This window comes from Oncorhynchus nerka, linkage group LG11 (assembly GCF_034236695.1).
Source record: "Oncorhynchus nerka isolate Pitt River linkage group LG11, Oner_Uvic_2.0, whole genome shotgun sequence".
In the NCBI taxonomy this organism is placed as follows: domain Eukaryota; kingdom Metazoa; phylum Chordata; class Actinopteri; order Salmoniformes; family Salmonidae; genus Oncorhynchus; species Oncorhynchus nerka.
In genome coordinates, this window is record NC_088406.1 from 33,933,360 (window position 1) to 33,951,724 (window position 18,365).

Genomic DNA, 18,365 nt, shown 5'->3' on the forward strand with positions numbered 1-18,365 from the left:
GCCGTACGTGTGACATCAAAGAGACTGTGGTAGATCACCTAGAGAGAGATGTACTCAGGGAACCAGCCTAGCTTAGGCCACATCACACACAGCTGTCAATCATCTCTAGTGAGTCAGTCTGAGAATGTTCCGTTAACAGACTCCGGTCATTAATAAATGAGTGGAGAGGTAGTTGTGACGGACTAGTACACAGCCCCAACCAGGACCTCCTGTCTGACATACTCTTCAAATTGCTCCTGCATGGTAGACATGTTAAATATAGCAGCACGTTCCATAATTTCTTCCTTTTTTTAATTAAATCATGTTATTATATATTTTTTAATTGATAAACTTGGCAAATGCAATACAAACATTCTGTCAATTCAGCATAGTTTAATGTTGATTATTAGTCCGAGATTTAAATATGAGTCATTGGAGTGACAAGAACCGTATGAAGAGGGTGGCGAAGTTAACATGAACGTCCGATTGAATTTGTGATCTCTTCATTGTTACAAAGTATTTATTGTACATAGAGTACCAGTTAAAAGTTTGGAGACACCTACTCATTCAAGGGTTTGTCTTTATTTGTACTATTTTATACATTGTAGAATAATAGTGAAGACATCAAAACTATGAAATAACCCAATAAATGGCCCAAACAAGTGTCTTCTTCTTATTGGTGTCCTTTAGTAGCAGTTTCTTTGCAGCAATTCAACCATGAAGGCCTGATTCACGCAGTCTCCTCTGAACAGTTTATGTTGAGATGTCTGTTACTTGAAATCTGTGAAGCATTTATTTGGGTTGCAATTTCTGAGGCTGGTAACTCTAATGAACTTATTCTCTGCAACAGAGGTAACTCTGGGTCTTCCTTTCCAGTGGTAGTCCACATGAGAGCCAGTTTCATCATAGCACTTGATGGTTATAGTGACTGCACTTGAAGAAACTGACCTTCATGACTCAAAGTAATGATACTGCTGTTTCCCTTTGCTTATTTGAGCTGTTCTTGCCATAATATGGACTTGGTCTTTTACCAAATAGGGCTATCTTCTGTATACCACCACTACCTTGTCACAACACAACGGATCATCTGAAACATATTAAGGAAAGAAAGAAATTCCACAAATTAACTTTTAACACAGCACAATTGAAATGCATTCCTGGTGACTATCTCATGACGCTGGTTGAGAGAATGCCAAGTGTGCAAAGCTGTCATCAAGGCAAAGGGTGGCTACTTTAAAGAATCTCAAATAAAATATATTTAGATTTTTTTAACACTTTTTTGGTTACTACATGATTCCATATGTTATTTCATAGTTTTGATGTCTTCACTGTTATTCTACAATGTAGAAAACCGTACTAAATGAAGAAAAACCCTGGAATGAGTAGGTGTGTCCAAACCTTTGACTGTTACTGTATAATATAATAGAAAGAAAACAAGCTTGAAATGGAGAGAAACAGCATGTCTCATCTTTTGACCATATGAATTATCTTCTTTAATATAGTCTGTGGGTTAACAGTGTAAAGTGGTTGGCAGCTTCCTTCTGTTCCAGGGATAAGTGGTTTTGTATTTAATCAAAGCCACCCACATCCCCTGGCATCTAACACAATCAACTCAGGGCCATCCTTCTGTATTCCTCTCTCTTTATTACCCCCACACACCAACTTATATCATTCTCCCCCCTCTCTCTTTCACAGAAAAATATACATGAATGCACACCCACTCAAACACATTCCTGCACATATTCACCCTCTTCATACACAGACATACCGTGCCTCAGTTTCTCTGTACTCAACACATACACACTTTACAAGGTAACAACCCTTAGATGCAGTATAGTCCATTCCGTCAGGACAACAACGGAGTAGTATCTGAGGTGAAGTGTCTCTGGTTCTCTGTCTCCTGGGGGAGGTGAGGTGTTGAGCAGCGCTCAGAGTGAAAGCCCTCCTGTGGGTGGTAGATAGACTCACTCCCCTCTAGGCTGGCCTGGCTCCAACCGATCGCCATGATAAGAGCTGGTTGGCAGCCAGCACTGGTGGTGGTGTATGTGTCATTCTCCCTGACAGCCACAAGGAGCGCACTGGTTCTGTCCACACTGTTTAGACTGCTGTGAGGGAGCGGAGAGAGGGGCTGGCTGTGAGCCAGTCTTCTGTAGGGAAACAGTGGGAGAGAGTTAACATTTGGGGCTGTGACAGTCCCTACCCCTGATATGTTTAACATGTGTGGTCAGATGACAATAAAACTAATGTTCATAGCAAGGAAATATGAATCCAAAGGGAATGCATACATTTGACTGTTCACATTTAAAAGTTATTGTACAGAATTTACAACATAGTGTCAGATTATGTAACAATGAATCAACACAAATCAAATAAATAAATAAAAATCATGAAATGTGCCCTGTTGTCAGTGTACCGCTGGGTGTCACCATGGTGATGTGCTTGCTCTCTGTCAGCTCTTCCATACAAGCCATGTGACTGACTCTCTCACACACACACACACACACACACACACACAAACACGAGAGGCTTCAAGCACTTTGGGCACACACGTGGTTTCATCTCCTGCCCCCTTCCCTATCCATGTCATTCAACATCTGCCCTACTCACCTGTATCTGTTTGTGGGCGGGCCGAGCTGGTTGGTTGTCGGGGTGGTTGGGCGCCCATGGCCCCAGGCTCTGATTTGAGTAGAAGTCCATGGGGTACACCTCCTGCCAGTCCACCTGCTGCAGAGCCACAGCTGCCTGGTAGAGGAGGGGAGGGAGAGCAGAGAGGACAGGAGACCGAGAGGTGAAACATAGACTACCTGCACACACAGACAACACAACCAAGACAGAGTGCTCCCAGCACTCCGTTGATTTGTCCTGTTCTTTTACTACAGCCCATCATACTGTACATAGCTCATAATCAGGGCCAGTTCCATTTCAGTCCTTTTCCATTAAACTATGTCATTCCTGAGCTGCCTATAGTTGTAATCAAGGTTTTATTTCAAATCATGATTTGAATTTCTATTCATTTCCACAAACGACTGGAATTGGTATGGCTTTCCCTGACATTGGTATGTCATCGAGGTAGGGAGTTGTCTGATGGAAAAGGCAGAAGTGTTAGTGTTGGTTGAGTAGAAACAGTGAAGGAGAGAAGTATTGTATGGAGCACAGCAGTATGCAGAAAACGATGGCACAACGTCTGACTTCACACACATGTGAAACAGGTGTCAAAATATTGAGTGTGGATGACGACAAGCGTGGCTGTCACCTACCTAACTGTGTCTACTTTCCAAATGGCACCCTATTCGCTTTATAGTGCACTATGTAAGGAATAATCTTTATAGTGCACTATATAGGGAATAGCCTTTATAGTGCAATATGTACAGTGGGGCAAAAAAGTATTTAGTCAGCCACCAATTGTGCAAGTTCTCCCACTTAAAAAGATGAGAGAGGCCTGTAATTTTCATCATAGGTACACTTCAACTATGACAGACAAAATGAGAAGAAAAAAAATCCAGAAAATCACATTGTAGGATTTTTAATGAATTGATTTGCAAATTATGGTGGAAAATAAGTATTTGGTCAATAACAAAAGTTTCTCAATACTTTGTTATATACCCTTTGTTGGCAATGACAGAGGTCAAACGTTTTCTGTAAGTCTTCACAAGGTTTTCACACACTGTTGCTGGTATTTTGGCCCATTCCTCCATGCAGATCTCCTCTAGAGCAGTGATGTTTTGGGGCTGTTGCTGGGCAACACGGACTTTCAACTCCCTCCAAAGATTTTCTCTGGGCTTGAGATCTGGAGACTGGCTAGGCCACACCAGGACCTTGAAATGCTTCTTACGAAGCCACTCCTTCGTTGCCCATGCGGTGTGTTTGGGATCATTGTCATGCTGAAAGACCCAGCCACGTTTCATCTTCAATGCCCTTACTGATGGAAGGAGGTTTTCACTCAAAATCTCACGATACATGGCCCCATTCATTATTTCCTTTACACGGATCAGTCGTCCTGGTCACTTTGCAGAAAAACAGCCCCAAAGCATGATGTTTCCACCCCCATGCTTCACAGTAGGTATGGTGTTCTTTGGATGCAACTCAGCATTCTTTGTCCTCCAAACACGACGAGTTGAGTTTTTACCAAAAAGTTCTATTTTGGTTTCATCTGACCATATGACATCCTCCCAATCTTCTTCTGGATCATCCAAATGCTCTCTAGCAAACTTCAGACGGGCCTGGACATGTACTGGCTTAAGCAGGGGGACACGTCTGGCACTGCAGGATTTCACTAGGTCCCCCCGTGTGGTTCTGGGATTTTTTTCTCACCGTTCTTGTGATCATTTTGATCCCACAGGGGGAGATCTTGCTTGAAGCCCCAGATCGAGGGAGATTATCAGTGGTCTTGTATGTCTTCCATTTCCTAATAATTGCTCCCACAGTTGATTTCTTCAAACCAAGCTGCTTACCTATTGCAGGTTCAGTCTTTGCTATCATGTTAAGCCATGTCCATACTAGAGCCAGGATAATACCAGTATCGCAATACTCGTTAATATCGTGGCAAGGAAACAAAACACAAAGCAGATTTAACTTCTTTAGGAAAACAGCCCTAATGTTGGAAACAAACATCATTATGTTGTCATCCAAGAGTCACATGTATTTATTCTTACCAAGCTATAGCACACAATATTCTACATACAGCAAGGACCAAAGTGTTTGGTCTGCTTCGTGTTTTCATTTTTGCCATGGAAAAAATATTGCAATACAGGCATCATCACAGCCCTGGCCAATAATGTAATTGATTTTATCAATCACAAATTGTTCTTTCTTATCTCCCTCCCCCTCCCTTCCCTCCCGCCCTCCCCTCTGTGTAAACTAGCTGCTCCTGCTAATCCCTCTGCTGACAGGAGGCAAGTGTGTCTTATTGACTATAAATATAACATGAGACGCTCTGAAAATAACCACTGCTCCCTCTCCTCCCATATCTCTCTCTTCCTCATCTCCGAATGCCACAGAGGAAAGCGGAGCGCACAGACACAGATACAGTCGATTAGCAGGGATGACAAGAGGTGAATTAACTTATCAAACATACACAGCACTGCAGACGGCGCAAATCATTTATATGTATTGATACTATTTGAAAAAGGTCTGTCAGGGAAGCCAAGGCACATTTGACTAGAAACCTTCTGAACACAAATTGACATCAGGGAGGGATCTTATTAGTGGGTGAATCACAGTCACAAACCATCTACAGCATTAGTCAATATCATAGTAGCAGCGTAGGATTGGACATGTAAACAGGTATGATCACAGATATGGAATGTACCGACATTGGACCACAGCTTAAAATATGACCATGATGATCATCCTGCTAATTATCATACCAGGTGCACATTTCCTGTTTAGAAACTAACCAAATATCTATATAAACTGTACATTTTAAGCATATGACTCATTTCTCATTTCATATGACTCATCATTCGAAACAATAATGACTGATAGTGCTTACATTAACACCTGTTCATGTCTCTAAAACGCAGACCACATCATATTCACACCCCTGTGCTTGTTATCACTGTGCAACCAATGCCTGTCTTAAGGGATGCACTACCTCAGCAGGAGCACACAAACAATCATTTGCTTTTCAGATCCATCTCTTTCTAGTTAAAAAAACAAGCTGCAGCTGGGATGCAGTGTGATGAGGCCACCATCGGGGGGAGCTGGTCTGCTGTGCTGTGGTGCTAGTGTACACTATAGTCAGTCAGTGAGAGAGAGAGAGAGAGCTCATCCCTTGGCAGTAGTACTGTAGATTACTTTATCACTGACCTCAACCCAGAGTCCCTCAGAGTGTTCACAGTCAGCCCACTAACACCCCTATCAGATCACAGCAAAATCACAGTCTACCTGAAGAGTGTCATGACTGTCCATGAGAATCTAAATAGGTCAGATCTGGTTTGCAATGAATAACTTCAATCAGACCCCCTCTCACCCACAGAGGACGAACTAGTGGGGATGAACAACTCACGGCCTGTTGTAAATCAAGGGCAGAAGATTCAGGTCTCCCTCTCCAAACTCACCAAAGGAATGTGCTTGGTCTCAACAGACCTTTTTCCCCCTGAAACTCTAACACGTTCAAAAGCAACTACTGGAATAATATTTCTAACATAGAATGTGGGGAATGGTCCGAGGCCATCTATAGAAGACTAATGTCATTTTGTCCGTTATTTTGTGACGTCATTAAAAATGTTAAAAAGGAACTACTGTAACTTGAAAAGTAAACCCAGAACATACACACAGTTTCCATACTATGCGTTGTGCATGTAATATGAAAAATGATGAAAGTGTTTTGTTAAGAGAGGGATGTGATTGGAGAAGCTATAAGAAATCATGTTTTTTTTATAACTGTACACAGTAAGTAGCCACTGCTAGAGTGAGGTCAGAGAGCGTGTCAGCCTGTCGGAACCGCCCCTGTAGCCACTGCTAGAGTGAGGTCAGAGAGCGTGTCAGCCTGTCGGAACCGCCCCTGTAGCCACTGCTAGAGTGAGGTCAGAGAGCGTGTCAGCCTGTCGGAACCGCCCCTGTAGCCACTGCTAGAGTGAGGTCAGAGAGCGTGTCAGCCTGTCGGAACCGCCCCTGTAGCCACTGCTAGAGTGAGGTCAGAGAGCGTGTCAGCCTGTCGGAACCGCCCCTGTAGCCACTGCTAGAGTGAGGTCAGAGAGCGCGTCAGCCTGTCGGAACCGCCCCTGTAGCCACTGCTAGAGTGAGGTCAGAGAGCGTGTCAGCCTGTCGGAACCGCCCCTGTAGCCACTGCTAGAGTGAGGTCAGAGAGCGTGTCAGCCTGTCGGAACCGCCCCTGTAGCCACTGCTAGAGTGAGGTCAGAGAGCGTGTCAGCCTGTCGGAACCGCCCCTGTAGCCACTGCTAGAGTGAGGTCAGAGAGCGTGTCAGCCTGTCGGAACCGCCCCTGTAGCCACTGCTAGAGTGAGGTCAGAGAGCGTGTCAGCCTGTCGGAACCGCCCCTGTAGCCACTGCTAGAGTGAGGTCAGAGAGCGTGTCAGCCTGTCGGAACCGCCCCTGTAGCCACTGCTAGAGTGAGGTCAGAGAGCGTGTCAGCCTGTCGGAACCGCCCCTGTAGCCACTGCTAGAGTGAGGTCAGAGAGCGTGTCAGCCTGTCGGAACCGCCCCTGTAGCCACTGCTAGAGTGAGGTCAGAGAGCGCGTCAGCCTGTCGGAACCGCCCCTGTAGCCACTGCTAGAGTGAGGTCAGAGAGCGTGTCAGCCTGTCGGAACCGCCCCTGTAGCCACTGCTAGAGTGAGGTCAGAGAGCGTGTCAGCCTGTCGGAACCGCCCCTGTAGCCACTGCTAGAGTGAGGTCAGAGAGCGTGTCAGCCTGTCGGAACCGCCCCTGTAGCCACTGCTAGAGTGAGGTCAGAGAGCGTGTCAGCCTGTCGGAACCGCCCCTGTAGCCACTGCTAGAGTGAGGTCAGAGAGCGTGTCAGCCTGTCGGAACCGCCCCTGTAGCCACTGCTAGAGTGAGGTCAGAGAGCGCGTCAGCCTGTCGGAACCGCCCCTGTAGCCACTGCTAGAGTGAGGTCAGAGAGCGCGTCAGCCTGTCGGAACCGCCCCTGTAGCCACTGCTAGAGTGAGGTCAGAGAGCGCGTCAGCCTGTCGGAACCGCCCCTGTAGCCACTGCTAGAGTGAGGTCAGAGAGCGCGTCAGCCTGTCGGAACCGCCCCCTGTAGCCACTGCTAGAGTGAGGTCAGAGAGCGTGTCAGCCTGTCGGAACCGCCCCTGTAGCCACTGCTAGAGTGAGGTCAGAGAGCGTGTCAGCCTGTCGGAACCGCCCCCTGTAGCCACTGCTAGAGTGAGGTCAGAGAGCGTGTCAGCCTGTCGGAACCACCCCCTGTAGCCACTGCTAGAGTGAGGTCAGAGAGCGTGTCAGCCTGTCGGAACCGCCCCCTGTAGCCACTGCTAGAGTGAGGTCAGAGAGCGTGTCAGCCTGTCGGAACCGCCCCTGTAGCCACTGCTAGAGTGAGGTCAGAGAGCGTGTCAGCCTGTCGGAACCACCCCTGTAGCCACTGCTAGAGTGAGGTCAGAGAGCGTGTCAGCCTGTCGGAACCGCCCCCTGTAGCCACTGCTAGAGTGAGGTCAGAGAGCGTGTCAGCCTGTCGGAACCACCCCCTGTAGCCACTGCTAGAGTGAGGTCAGAGAGCGTGTCAGCCTGTCGGAACCGCCCCTGTAGCCACTGCTAGAGTGAGGTCAGAGAGCGTGTCAGCCTGTCGGAACCACCCCTTTACTACACACTGTAGAAATGATGAGTTAAGAAAAAACACAGACCAGAAAAGCGTGAAGCTGCAGGTGCACATTTAAAGTGGTTTGAACTTTGAATCTCAACACGAGTTAGAGACGATAAACTCACCCGACTTACAATCACTGGTACGGCTGATTAGCTGCCCTAAGTAAAGTATCTTCCAAAGTGAATTTAAGTAGGACAAACCTACTACTCTGCTCAAACCATCGTATTACGCTACTCTCATCCACCCACCGGGAACCATTGACACGGCTGGCTAGCCCACCTTCAAAGAAGCATCTTCAAGATGAATGGAAGGAGAATCAACTCTGTACTTCTGTTCAGGACTACACGACAAGCCCCCAGATACAGACTACACGACAAGCCCCCAGATACCGACTACACGACAAGCCCCCAGATACCGACTACACGACAAGCCCCAGATACCGACTACACGACAAGCCCCCAGATACCGACTACACGACAAGCCCCCATATACCGACTACACGACAAGCCCCCAGATACCGACTACACGACAAGCCCCCAGATACCGACTACACGACAAGCCCCCAGATACCGACTACACGACAAGCCCCCAGATACCGACTACACGACAAGCCCCCAGATAGCGACTACACGACAAGCCCCAGATAGCGACTACACGACAAGCCCCCAGATAGCGACTACACGACAAGCCCCCAGATAGCGACTACACGACAAGCCCCCAGATACCGACTACACGACAAGCCCCCAGATAGCGACTACACGACAAGCCCCAGATACCGACTACACGACAAGCCCCCAGATACCGACTACACGACAAGCCCCCAGATACCGACTACACGACAAGCCCCAGATACCGACTACACGACAAGCCCCCAGATACCGACTACACGACAAGCCCCCAGATACAGACCACACGACAAGCCCCCAGATAGCGACTACACGACAAGCCCCCAGATACCGGACAACAACAGAGAAGGACAACAGTAGAATACTTGCCGTAACCATTTCGAACAATCAGAGCCTTACAAGGCTGCCCTGTTCACCGAGAGATCCAGCAAACACAGGCATTTCACGTAAATACAGTCCTGATTTCTTTCTCAAAGAGGGTGGTGGTATGTGTGCAAAGTATCTGATTAGTGTAGAGGAGAGTAGTTTCTAAATGTACCAATGTTGTTGTCTCCCTCTCCATCTCTTCTTAAACAGCATCAATGTTGTTGTCTCTCTCTCCATCTCTTCTTAAACAGCATCAATGTTGTTGTCTCTCTCTCCATCTCTTCTTAAACAGCATCAATGTTGTTGTCTCTCTCTCCATCTCTTCTTAAACAGCATAAATGTTGTTGTCTCTCTCTCCATCTCTTCTTAAACAGCATCAATGTTGTTGTCTCTCTCTCCATATCTTCTTAAACAGCATCAATGTTGTTGTCTCCCTCTCCATCTCTTCTTAAACAGCATCAATGTTGTTGTCTCTCTCTCCATCTCTTCTTAAACAGCATCAATGTTGTCTCTCTCTCCATCTCTTCTTAAACAGCATCAATGTTGTTGTCTCTCTCTCCATCTCTTCTTAAACAGCATCAATGTTGTTGTCTCCCTCTCCATCTCTTCTTAAACAGCATCAATGTTGTTGTCTCTCTCTCCATCTCTTCTTAAACAGCATCAATGTTGTTGTCTCCCTCTCCATCTCTTCTTAAACAGCATCAATGTTGTTGTCTCTCTCTCCATCTCTTCTTAAACAGCATCAATGTTGTTGTCTCCCTCTCCATCTCTTCTTAAACAGCATCAATGTTGTTGTCTCTCTCTCCATCTCTTCTTAAACAGCATCAATGTTGTTGTCTCTCTCTCCATCTCTTCTTAAACAGCATCAATGTTGTTGTCTCTCTCTCCATCTCTTCTTAAACAGCATCAATGTTGTTGTCTCTCTCTCCATCTCTTCTTAAACAGCATCAATGTTGTTGTCTCTCTCTCCATCTCTTCTTAAACAGCATCAATGTTGTTGTCTCTCTCTCCATCTCTTCTTAAACAGCATCAATGTTGTTGTCTCTCTCTCCATCTCTTCTTAAACAGCATCAATGTTGTTGTCTCTCTCTCCATCTCTTCTTAAACAGCATCAATGTTGTTGTCATTCCGCTAGGCACCTGTTTTCAGCGTATTACGCTTCCAGTCAATAACAGATGCAAAGTGTGAAAGCATCCAAACCAAAGGAACTGCACAATATTAAGAAATGCTGGAAGAGTGTAGAAACCTACCGAAAAACATTTAGGCAACAACAAATTCAATCCCTTTGAGACAACTTCCTGGACAAAACATTACACTGTAATAGTGAAGGTGTAAACTTGGCAGTAGAAAGCCTATACAGTATATTTGACCTTTCAGCTTCCCTGTCAAATCTAAAAATGTCAAGCAGACAACCTAAGAAGAATAATAACAATGACAAACGGTTTGATGAAGAATGCAAAAATGTAAGAAAGAAATTGAGAAACTTATCCAACCAAAAACATACAGACCCAGAAAACCTGAGTCTACGCCTTCACTATGATGAATCACTAAAACAATACAGAAATACACTACGGAAAAAGAAGGAACAGCACGACAGAAACCAGCTCAATGCAATTGAAGAATCCATAGAATCTAACCACTTCTGGGAAAATTGGGACACAGTAAACAAACAACAACACGAAGAGTTATCTATCCAAAACGGAGATGTGTGGATAAACCCCTTCTCCAATCTTTGTGGATATATAACAAATAACAAACAGCCAGGACAGCAACACAATTAGACCCAACCAAACCATGAGAAACAAAATAAAAATGACTTGACACATTGGAAAGAATCAACAAAAAAACAGAGCAAACTAGAATGCTATTTGGCCCCAAAAAGAGAGTACACAGTGGCAGAATACCTGACCACCGTGACTGATCCAAAATTAAGGAAAGCTTTGACTATGTACAGACTCAGTGAGCATCAAATGTATTTATATAGCCCTTCTTACATCAGCTGATATCTCAAAGTGCTGTACAGAAACCCAGCCTAAAACCCCAAACAGCAAGCAATGCAGGTGTAGAAGCATGGCTCTCAAGAGAAGACAGGCTATGTGCACACTGCCCACAAAATGAGGTGGAAACTGAGCTGCACTTCCTAACCTCCTGCCAAATGTATGACCATATTAGAGACCCATATTTCCCTCAGATTACACAGACCCATAAAGAATTTGAAAACAAAACCAAGTTTGATAAACTCCCATATCTACTGGGTGAAATACCACAGTGTACAATCACAGCAGCAAGACGTGTGACCTGTTGCCACAAGAAAAGGGCAACCAGAACAAACACCATTGTAAATCCAACCCATATTTATTTTCCCCTTTGTACTTCAAATATTTGCACATCGCTACAACACGGTATATAGACATAATATGACATTTGAAATGTCTTTATTCTTTTCGAACTTGTGTGAGTAATATTTACTGTTCACTTTTTATTGTTTATTTCACTTTTGTTTATCCATTTCACTTGCTTTGGCAATATAAAGATATGTTTCCCAAGCCAATAAAGCCCCTTGAATTGAGAGAGAGTGCGAGAGAGAGAGAGCGAGAGAGCACACAAGAGAGAGAGAGTACGAGAGAGAGTGTGAGAGAGAGAACACGCGAGAGAGCACACAAGAGAGAGAGAGAGTACGAGAGAGAGTGCGAGAGAGAGAGAGCGAGAGAGCACACAAGAGAGAGAGAGTACGAGAGAGAGTGTGAGAGAGAGAACACGCGAGAGAGCACACAAGAGAGAGAGTACGAGAGAGAGTGTGAGAGAGAGAGCACGCAAGAGAGAGAACATAGGGGCTCCTACTGCATAGCGGTCTCCATGCCTGCCTCTCTCCCCAGCCATATCCAGCCAGCCTGCCTCTCTCCCCAGCCCCATCTAGTCAGCCTGCCTCTCTCCCTAGCCCCAGCCCTAGCCAGCCTCTCTCCCTAGCCAGCCTGCCTGCCTCTCTCCCCAGCCCTAGCCAGCCTGCCTGCCTCTCTCCCCAGCCCCATCTAGTCAGCCTGCCTCTCTCCCTAGCCCCAGCCCTAGCCAGCCTGCCTGCCTCTCTCCCCAGCCCCATCTAGTCAGCCTGCCTCTCTCCCCAGCCCTATCTAGTCAGCCTGCCTCTCTCCCTAGCCCCAGCCCTAGCCAGCCTGCCTGCCTCTCTCCCTAGCCCCAGCTAGCCTGCCTGCCTCTCTCCCTAGCCCCAGCCCCAGCCAGCCTGCCTGCCTCTCTCCCTAGCCCCATCCATCCAGCCAGCCTGCCTGCCTCTCTCCCCAGCCCCAGCCAGCCTCTCTCCCTAGCCCCATCCAGCCAGCCTGCCTGCCTCTCTCCCTATCCCCATCCAGCCAGCCTGCCTGCCTCTCTCCCTATCCCCAGCCCCAGCCAGCCTGCCCGCCTCTCTCCCTATCCCCATCCAGCCAGCCTGCCTGCCTCTCTCCCTATCTCCATCCAGCCAGCCTGCCTGCCTCTCCCTAGCCCCAGCCCCAGCCAGCCTGCCTGCCTCTCTCCCTAGCCCCATCCATCCAGCCAGCCTGCCTGCCTCTCTCCCTAGCCCCAGCCAGCCTGCCTGCCTCTCTCCCTAGCCCCATCCAGCCAGCCTGCATGCCTCTCTCCCTATCCCCATCCAGCTAGCCTACCAGCCTCTTTCCCAAGCCCTGTCCTCAGCCCCATCAACCCTACCTGCCTGCTCTGAGACAAGCAGCACTGATGAGCCCCTGCAATGTTAACACCAGACATCAGAACATGAGGTTATTTTCCCACATTTAACACAGGGTGCGAGTTCCTACACAACGCCGCCTGCTCAGAGGGAGAAAAGTCATTTGAAGTGTGTGTATGTGTGTGTGTATGCGTGCACACTCTTGTCCTCTTTTGATAGTGAATGACAGCAGCAGACAGTGTGGATCGTGGCGAGCTGTTGTAAGACGCCTGTTTACCTCATAGGGAGACAGCAGGGGTTTGGAGAAGGCTGTGCCCCAATCAATGGAGAGACGCGGGCAAGCGATCTGGACCCACCTGCAAGGAGAGAGAGAGAGAACATCAGAGAGAGAGAGAGAGAGAGAGAGAGAGAGAGAGAGAGATTGCATTAAAGAGGCAGTGCACATCTCAGATAGCCGGGTGGGTAGGTCCATGATGTGAATCTGTGCTGCTGCATCGGGCTGCAGGCAGCTCTGCCTCCACCTGATCTCCTGCATATGTTAGAGGATCTGTCCTGATTCACTCTGAACACAAAACACACTCTGCATTCATTCATCATACCAGGGGGAGAAAGGAAGGATGCTGAGGAGACAGGGAGAGGAGGGGAGAGGGGGAACACAAACAGGGAAACAGGGAGAGGTGGGTAGGTGTGATAGGAGGAGAAATGGAGGGAAGAGGGAGTTAGGTGAGCTTGAATAAAAAAGCTGCACTAGCCCAGTCTCCACGGAGCTAGCCTACATAGCAAGACAGACAGAGGGGAGGGGGGCTGGGAGTTTGCTAGAGGGAGAGAGACAAAGAAAGATGGAGAGAGAGGGAGGGAGGGGTGATGGAAAAGAAAGGTGAGAGAGAGAGAGGGATTGGCAGTGAGACGTGTTTATCTTAGTGATTGTGTGAGTGAAGGATGTAAACAGCTGGGGGAGAATGGAGGAAGGAGAGGCAGAGCGGGGTTAAAGAGGTTAGCTTTCACAAATCAATGCTATCCACAGCTCCATCTCCACGGCGACAGCCCCTCCCTGTACCGTCTATCTCCAAACACAGACAGCCACCAGGAATACACCAGACACATTTATGGATTCTGCTGTATTCACATGGACACGGTGAGGAATGAGAGAGCATACATCTTGCCAGATTTCAATACAAATATATGGATTCAGAATCTGTGCACAGGTGTACAGAAAGGTGGGGAGGGAGAAAGCTGCTAGCTCTAAAACACTGCATCGTGCAACATCTTCAGGGAAACTTTCACAAGTTAAACGTCAACTGTTGCAGAAGTGTAAAAACGTAATGAATGCGTATTCACCAGGCTAATTTGGAAGGCAGATAAGTGAGACGTTTCCCCAGCCAGTAGTTTTGAAAGTAGTGCTCACAAGACAAAAGTGGTTCCCGAGAATTGTGCACCATGCCATTGCCCCCCCCCCCCCCCCCCTCTGCATGTCCACTGAGCCATTGGGCCCACCCTTCAACCTTATTGGATAATGCTGGGCAAAATGTAGGAAAATGGCACAACACAACTTAAAGAAAACAGTCACTATCAAACTAGGAATTTCATGGATAATTCATGTAAGACAGTAATTCTGCTCATAGATTATGCATGTATGAACTACACATTGACACATCCAGCCCAAAGCGGGAGGTTTAAAACATACTTTCTTCGTAGCCAAAGTACCGGAGCATGTCTTTAAGGCAAGCAATGAGTGGATGGGAGTGGAGGAGAGAGAAGCGAAGGACAGAAGAGGAGGGGATGAGGATTTGACAATCTCTACTTCCCTCTTTAGGAGCAGTTTCTTAACAGATTGGCCTGGGAGCATATGTTGTGCCACACTGGCTAGGAACCCAGCACGCCACACAATTCAATTTACAGCCAATATCTGAGCTAAGATCTTCCTAACTCAACGCAGAACCCTCACCACAGGGCATAGACTGAGAGATGGAGAAAGAGAGAGAGTGAGGGAGAGATGGGGAGAGGGATATGGAAGAGAAAAGACAGAGAGAGAGGGGTTGCTACAGGAAGAGTTAAAGATAACTCCAGTCACAGTCTACTACAGCAACTGCCTCTGAATGTGTCCCCATTTCCCCTGTCCATTTCCTAGCAGCCCTCTGGGTGTAGGGAAACAGGAAGTTCTAGTCATGCCCTGTGAAGGAGACCATCAGTAAGTGAATAGAATCCTGATGACTCTCTGTGAATGGGGGACCCTGCAGTGAGCTGGGGTAGAGGGAGGACAGCCTGATAATCAGACTTAATTGAATGAGAGGGAAGGGTACCACACTCAGCTTGCATCCTAAATGGCACCTTTTCCCTGTATAGAAGCGCTACCTTTGACCAGAGCCCTAGAGACCCCGGTGAAAAGTAGCGCACTAAATAGGGAATAGGGTACCATTTGGGAGGCAGGGAGGGTTGGGGTGACCACAGAACCTAAAGGGTTCCCCAGTGTTCCCAGTGTGAACTAAGGCCCTGTCCCTGTCCTGCTACATTAGGTTATCTGGTACATTAGCCCCAGTAACAGCTAGGATGCATCCCAAATGACACCCTATTCCCTCTACAGCAAACGTCTCTGGTCAAAAGAAGTGCACAATATAGGGTATAGGGTGCCATTTGGGATGCACCCTTAGACAGACCTCCACCTGCAAGGCTGCTGCCCTTCAGTTATCCCAGCAGTCTGGACCAAGACAGGCAATAACAATTAACCTCTTCTCTCCATATCTCAGGAAAATGGTCACTTTAATAAAATAAAAAAGATTAAAACAGGAAAGTTGATTGGAATGTGGGTGAAGAGGAAATGCAAATGATTTGCTGTAAAATGACATAATACATTGCAGAGTATTTGCGAACCAGTTGAGATAAGTGTGTGTGGGTCTGCCAGATATCTGCACAATGGTTCAAATCAGGCTGGAATCTAATTACACACTTTAAAGTGTTTGCTAATGGTTTCGCTGTATGTCGGAGTGTGTGTGGTGTGTCACTAATGGGAGAGAAAGGCTGGGGGGTGGGCCCTCTCCTCTGCACTGTGTGGGCTAGTACACCTTCCCTCTCTCTCTCCCTCCCTTCTCTTTCTGCACTCCTCTCCACTCCTCTCCGCAGCCAGACTGCACTGCCTTTCATTCTGTGCCCACAGGTAAGCACTGTCCCCAATGTGGGTTCAGAACACAAACAAAACTTTCTTTCAAAGGATGCATCTTGAAGTGTCTGGCTTTAAGACTTTTTGTGATTTCTATTTGTCTACCGTAGGGTGTTTGTGTTTTTGTCAAACCCAGGAATCAATGGAGGTAGATACTCTCCGCCAAAACTAATTCCAAATACTGCTAGGCTAAATAGAGGAAAGTTCAGAAAATCACAACAAACACTGAGTTAGACCAACGGTTCTGTCTAGGCTAGTCATCCCCTGCTGTGGGCCAATCCCACTCATCTTCCTGACCATTCCGGATTGCCTACCTAAAAAAGTAAATCTCATACACATAATTATCAACCCCTTAGTCTCTCTTAGCCCGTTCATACACAGATAAAGATCCCACTAATGTATCATGCTTCTTTTAACCTGATTTTTGGTACATCTGACAGGGGCGGGGGGGGATACCTAGTCATGATTCCTGCATTTTCACAGACCCTGTTACCAAAATACAGGTATCGGGTCTGTGTAAACAGTTCTCTGCAAGTAAATTAATTTATACTTCCATTGTTTAACACCTCCATAATTTGCAATACAAACAGCCCCCATGGTTTAGCAAGATGCCCATCCCAATTTGCCAGTTGTATAAAAGGGGTAGGTTGTATAAAAGGGGTAGGTTGTATAAAAGGGGTACGTAGTATAAAAGGGGTACGTAGTATAAAAGGGGTACGTAGTATAAAAGGGGTACGTTGTATAAAAGGGGTACGTTGTATAAAAGGGGTACGTTGTATAAAAGGGGTAGGTTGTATAAAAGGGGTAGGTTGTATAAAAGGGGTAGGTTGTATAAAAGGGGTACGCAGTATAAAAGGGGTACGCAGTATAAAAGGGGTACGCAGTATAAAAGGGGTACGTAGTATAAAAGGGGTACGCCGTATAAAAGGGGTACGCAGTATAAAAGGGGTACGTTGTATAAAAGGGGTACGTTGTATAAAAGGGGTACGTTGTATAAAAGGGGTACGTAGTATAAAAGGGGTACGCAGTATAAAAGGGGTACGTTGTATAAAAGGGGTACGTTGTATAAAAGGGGTACGCAGTATAAAAGGGGTACGTTGTATAAAAGGGGTACGCAGTATAAAAGGGGTACGTTGTATAAAAGGGGTACGTTGTATAAAAGGGGTACGCAGTATAAAAGGGGTACGTTGTATAAAAGGGGTACGCAGTATAAAAGGGGTACGCAGTATAAAAGGGGTACGTTGTATAAAAGGGGTACGCAGTATAAAAGGGGTACGTTGTATAAAAGGGGTATACTTGCAATAAAGTGGTAAATAATATACCACATCTTCTGTCTGAAATATGTATTTCTGATCAGGCCTCTACTCTAACACCTCTGCAGAGCCACCATTCTCATTATCTGGGGTCCTGCTGAGAGCCGTGTATCACTGAGATAGCCCTGTAATGTCAGCCGTCACACCATTCCTGTCACGTCTTCCCTGTAACATAAAACTTTGAATGTCATTCCTGTAACGTTCTCCCTGTGACCCCAGTCTACCCTTTGGCGTCATAGGGCTGAAACAAAAGGGATGATGACTGTGTACTGACTGCGAGCCCTGTGGAGTCACCTGTGTTACGTCAACCCTGTGATATCATTCACTTTGTGTCTGTCAGACCCATGACGCCAGTCAGCCCTGTCACTATCTACTGACTGAGCGACCCTAGTCTGGCAGCTCTCCGCATAACATTTGAAAAGCAGTTATTTTGCATCCCTCTCTGAGCTCTTAATTTACGGCCTCTGAGCTGTCTAAATAGGTGCCTGTGAATCGCCTGTGAATATTTTGTCCAGTTTGAGTCGTGCCAGGCTTATGAATTCCCTGTTTTGCGTAACTGCCTTAGAGTGGTGAGATCACAGCACCAAAGAAAACAAGAGCAGCAAACACCTCCTTTTATCACGCTCTGCCCTGTTTCAACACAACCTCCTCAACTACCTCTGTGTCCCCTGATCTCTCTCCCTCCTTCCATCTCTCCTTCTGTCCCTCCTTCACACACTCCTCCCTCACACATCACACTACTCATTACTCCACAGTGAGAGGCCAATCTGCTGAGAGTGTGGACTGTGGAGAATGTGTGCATTTGTGTGTCTCAGAGAGCCCTTCTGCACATCAGTGTCTCACTGCCTCCTCCTTGCCCTCTTCTTTCTGCCAGACAGTCATAGAAATCAAAGCGACTTGAGCTTGAAGCACGAGCGGTTTCACTTTACAAACTTTTGGAGTTTTCTTTTCAAGATATAATGACTGTGCCTCGC

At 46.8% G+C, this 18,365-nt stretch overlaps 1 protein-coding gene across 1 annotated transcript in view; it reads right to left on the minus strand.

Annotated features, from left to right (window-relative positions):
- Positions 1-1,448: 1,448 nt before the first annotated feature.
- LOC115123823 (2-(3-amino-3-carboxypropyl)histidine synthase subunit 1) overlaps positions 1,449-18,365 on the minus strand; it is a 120,839-nt gene continuing 103,922 nt past the window's right edge. Inside the window, exons 10-12 of the mRNA XM_065024444.1 lie at positions 13,202-13,280; positions 2,587-2,721; positions 1,449-2,126 (exon numbers count right to left, since the gene is read on the minus strand). Of these exons, the coding sequence (XP_064880516.1) occupies positions 2,028-2,126; positions 2,587-2,721; positions 13,202-13,280 (313 nt within the window). The 3' untranslated portion in view covers positions 1,449-2,027. The remainder of the gene's footprint in view (positions 2,127-2,586; positions 2,722-13,201; positions 13,281-18,365) is intronic.